The sequence below is a fragment of the Cibotium barometz genome, chromosome 20 (assembly GCF_041138505.1).
Source record: "Cibotium barometz isolate CiBa-2024 chromosome 20, ASM4113850v1, whole genome shotgun sequence".
NCBI classification, from domain to species: domain Eukaryota; kingdom Viridiplantae; phylum Streptophyta; class Polypodiopsida; order Cyatheales; family Cibotiaceae; genus Cibotium; species Cibotium barometz.
The window spans coordinates 14,072,261-14,077,275 of NC_141065.1; the positions used below are offsets into that span (position 1 = coordinate 14,072,261).

A 5,015-nucleotide genomic window follows, 5' to 3' on the forward strand; every position below is an offset into this window, starting at 1 on the left:
GGCTCTAGCTATATAGACTTCCCATGACTCTCTACCAAGATCCCAAAACTAACCGACTTCCAAAAATACCAAAAATCCATACATAGAGCTTGATAAATAATCCGCCTGAGGTCTACCCCAAACAGTGAGTATTACTGTGACATAGATTTAACTACAACACCCTCGACTCGTGAGGTGTATCATTCCGCTCTGCAATTCGCTTGCCACACACCTTCCGGAATCCGCTGCAACTATCCGACCAGCTAGCCCCACCACTGCTTTCTTTACAATCCAAGAAATCCGCCTGGACTTCCCTTGAAACATATGGAACAACCTCAATCCATTTGACTGATACTTCTCAGCCTTTTTTACCATCCAATGAGGAATCTTTGGAACCTTCCCATAAAACTTTTTCAGCCTAAAGCCATTTACCGGTTTCACTACCGGAGTTCCAAAACACATCTCTCAACCTGAAGGTGCCTTGCCCCAACTCGTATCTCAATTTTAACTTACCCGGATGCGGCCCCAACTTGGAATTATATAACATCACCGATTCATCTTTCTTGAAAATTTTAAACTTCACCTGTCTTGACAACCATGCCTATCTTCTATTTTGAGCTATCTCCACTGCATAAGCACTCCGGACCCGATCCTCCTCTAGTCTCAGCAACTTCCTTTGCCTATGCAAAATTGAATCCTCAGGGCTCAATCTATGTTGAACTGCTAGCTACAAACTAGGAACCACATATTCCATTGGAACAACAGCTTCTATACCATAAACCAGCTTGAAAGGTGTCATCCCAGTGATGACTTTATATGCTGTCTGGAATGACCATAGTGCCGAATCCAACTTGTGATCCCAATCGGATCGATTTTCTGCAACAATCTTCTTCAAAATTCTCACAAGCACCTTGTTTGTACTCTCTGCCAGCCCATTTGCTTGCGGATGATACAGAGTGGATTTCTTATGCAAAATCATATGCTTAGTTATCAATTCTTCAATGATTGAATTCAAGAAATGCACACCCTGATCTGACACCAGCGATATGGGGCATCCAAACCTTGTCATAATGTGTTTGTACAAAAACTTGGCCACACTAGCCGCTTTATTATCTCTTAAAGGTCATGCTTCCACCCACTTTGTGGCGTAATCCATTGCCACCAGAATATATCGTGCACCAATTCTCCTTGCCTTTGGCTTGATGGGTCCAACAAAATCCAGCCCCCCCATTTTTGAAATGGTTCAAGTGGCAAAACGGGGTGGTCCTGCATCCTATCCATTGAGGTTGGCTGCCCAATCTTCTGACATTACAGACACTCTCTCGCAAACTGATGTGCATCCTTGAGCAACAATGGCCACCACAAACCGGCTTGCATTATTTTCCATCCTGTAATCTCTCCTGAAAAATGTCCTCCAGCTGCTCCAAAATATGCCTCCTGCAAAACAGCTCTCTGCTCCTCATCCGGTACACAGCTCCTGATGATCTGATGTGGTCCCTTTTGGTATCGTGCACTAGCAATAATAAAAAATGGTCTGCTTCTCAATGCAAATTTCTTCTTCTGATCTGTTGACATACTAGAAGGCAAAACTCCATCTGTCAAAAACTGGAACATTTGATCATACCAATTGTCAAACTCTTGTCCCTGTACATGAAACAATTCCGCAGGCATTTCCTGCATCTTTTCCAACCTACTAAGGTAATCCGCTATTGCATGCTTGTTCCCTAGTGTATGCAACACCGTATAGTCAAATTCCTGGCAAAAGCATCCATCTTGCCAATCTGCCTTCCAGCTTTGGCTTCTTCACTAAGAAAATTAGCGATTGGTGATCAACATGAGAAATTAATTTGTTCCCAAGCAAGTAATGCCAAAATTTCTCCAATGCAAAAATCATTTCTAAAGCTTCCCACTCAGTAACTATGTAATTCTTTTCAGTCGGTTTCAACATCCGACTTGCATAATACACTGGTCATCGAAACCACCCGCGGATCTTTTCCTGCATCAAAACAACTCCGACCGCCATATCCGACGCATCCACAACTGCCAATTTGGTGGTTGAATGATAGGAGAAACAACAAGCATCTTCTTCATAACCTGAAATGCCTTCTCCTGAGCGTCTCCCCATACAAACTCAACATCCTTCTTTGTCAAATGAGTCAAAGGTGCACTGACATCTACAAGATACCTCAAGTACCTATTGTGCCACTTTATCTGCCCCATAAATCTTGATACTGCCTTCAAATTGTCAAGTGCTACTGCTTTTTGAATTACACTAATTTTGTCAGAGTCAATTGACATACCTTCTTCAGAGATGATGTGACCTAACAGCTTCCCTCTTTGTACCGCAATTGCACATTTGTATGGATTCAGAGCCGACACCTTTCCAAACATTTCCTAAGATACTCCAAGTGTTTTGCCTTCTTGCCAAATACAAAAAAATCATCCATGAAAATCTGCATGAATTCCGTCAAACTTTCGTCAAAATACGGGTCAAAAGTTTTGAAAGCTGCTTTGGAAAACGATGGTGGCCCATTCTTCAATCCAAAACTCATCACTGTATATGCAAATGCACCCCATTCTGTTATAAATGCGGTTTTAGCAACATCTTCCTCCGCCATCCGGATCTGATTATATCCTAAAAAACCATCAAGAAAACTATACATTTCATGACCTGCGACATCATCCAAGATTGAATCCATAAACGACAATGGAAATGGATCAGCAACAGTTGTTGCTGCATTCAATTTTTTGTAATCCACACACACCTGAATTTTGCCAGACTTCTTTGGTACGACAACTATTGGTGACAACCATTCTGCCTGATCTATTGGTATAATGAAACCAACTTGCAAAAGCTTATCCAACTCTTCCTTCACCTGCTTTGCATAATTTGGATTCATTCTATAACGTTGCTGAATCACCGGCACTGCATCTTCCTTCAGATTGATCTGGTGTTTATACACTTCCGGATTCATGCCCTTCAAATCTGAATAATCCCAGGCAAACACATCAATGAACTCTTGCAATAACCTCTTAAGATCCTCCTTAAACCTCTCATCCAAATTGACACTGACTTTGACCACTTTTGGGTTAACTTCAGATCCTAGATTCAACTGCTGCAAATCATCTTCTTTCACTCTTGACACCTTTTCCATCAACTTGTCATATAGAAACTCAGCTCTGGTTATTGCCTCTTTGGGTGGCACTTCATCATCTAAATACTCCAAATCCTCTTTCATCTTGGAGACAGAACTGACTCCTAATTCTTGAATTGATCCCTGACCTGTATCCACTTCACCTAACTTAACAGATGACTTCCTATCGGACTTTGCAGGATCCTCCTGAAAAACTTACTTTTCCACAATCCTTTCCACATCAACTTCAAATACTGGAAAGACAGTAGGATTTGCCTCCATAAAATATGCTTCTTCATCATCTTCAACTTCATCAGCCAAATTAATTGTCTGAGCCATCATTGGCTTTACTGACGTTGACAATTTCCTCTTTGCAGTCATTGGAATCCTTACAGAATGTTTACCTTTCTTCAAAATCACTTCATTCCTTTCCCAATCCTATTTAAGCTTTGTGGACTTAAACCACGGTCTCCCTAATACCATTGAATAAGCATTCCCTGCATCTTGCATCTTCAAAACAACAAAATTTGCTTGAAATGGCAATCCATGCACCTTGAGGATTTGACCTCGCAATGTCCCAATTGGCTGTACTCTCCGCTGATATGCCATCCGCTGATCTGCCATCCGCACTTGGAATGGTGCAAGCTCAAGCTTAACATCTGCCATACTTGAAAATTCAGCTTCAGACAAAATATTCACACCGGATCCCCCATCTAACAGAACATCAAAAAACATACGACCATCAAATTCCAGCTTCACAGTTGGGATAGTAAAATCCACATCATCTAGACTAATCTGATAAATCCCAACACTCTCCTTTAATGCACTCGGAATGTCAGGAATGGTTGACTTACTTATTTACTAAATAAAGTCTGTCCCTAAAAATCGAAACCAATGAAAGCAATTGATCCAATGTAAACTGCATAGGAGTATTCAGTAGTTCCTCAAACAATGCCCCCTGATGCTAATTATGAATTCCCCATCATCTTGAGCTGCTTTTGCTTTTGTCCAGATGTCATTTCTTCCTTTTTGGACTGCTCCACTTCATTCGCTACCTCATCTCGAACTTCCTTCTGTGCTTCCCAATCCAACGGTGGTTTAAGCCTTGCCTTTGAACGTGTAACTTCCATTGCCTCAGGCTCACTGGACTTACATTGTTGTGAACAATCACACTCCAGAGAACACTCCGCTGACACTTGATTTGTCTCCTGATCTTCCGAAACTTCAACATCAATGAAATTACCATGAGGTGTTTTCTCTGCCTTCCCCTGCTGTACAGATGGTGCAGGTAACTGTTGTAACTGCGTATTTGGTGACTGTTGATCCCATGCCTGTGGATTCTAATTTGGCTTACTCCAATTTGGGGGTTGCTGCCATCCCTGCTCTGTTGTGCTGCCAATTTCCTCCCCAAGGCCTGAAATTTGGATAACCGCCATATCAGGGTCAGTAACCCTGATTAAAATTGCCTCTGTATGACCTATTTTGATTAAAAAAGGTGGCCTCCACTGCTGCTGTTGTCCACGCCAACCCGAATTATTAAATGTCCTCTGCTGTCCTGCAGCATTTGAAAATACTCCACTTGCTTATGCCAGATTTTGCTAAATCCTTTGCTGAATGCGCTCCGCATTGGTCCCCTAAAATTAGGATTGTACCAACAATTGGTTGTTTTATGACCATCAATGTCACAAATATCACAATGAGGCTTCTTGCTACTTGATTCTGACTCCTGCTTAACTCCCATTTCTTTCAACTTTTTCTCCACCATCTTTTCAACCAAACTTCCTTTGGACTTTTCCTTATCCTTCTTCTTATGCTTCCGTTTCTTATCCCCCCCTTGTCTTAACTCGAATCTGAATCGAAATCAGAATCAGAATCTGAACCACTACTTGTCTCTGACTCAGA

General features: G+C 41.7%; 1 protein-coding gene across 1 annotated transcript; it reads right to left on the minus strand.

The window, feature by feature from the left end:
- Positions 1 to 1,287: 1,287 nt before the first annotated feature.
- Positions 1,288 to 4,243, minus strand: LOC147627551 (uncharacterized). The gene is made up of 6 exons (XM_086814247.1): positions 4,169 to 4,243; positions 3,594 to 3,908; positions 3,369 to 3,443; positions 2,412 to 3,320; positions 2,074 to 2,190; positions 1,288 to 1,734 (listed from the first exon to the last, which is right to left on the minus strand). Exons 1-6 carry the CDS (start codon positions 4,241 to 4,243, stop codon positions 1,288 to 1,290), a joined length of 1,938 nt encoding a protein of 645 aa, XP_086670373.1.
- Between the last annotated feature and the right edge of the window lie 772 nt (positions 4,244 to 5,015).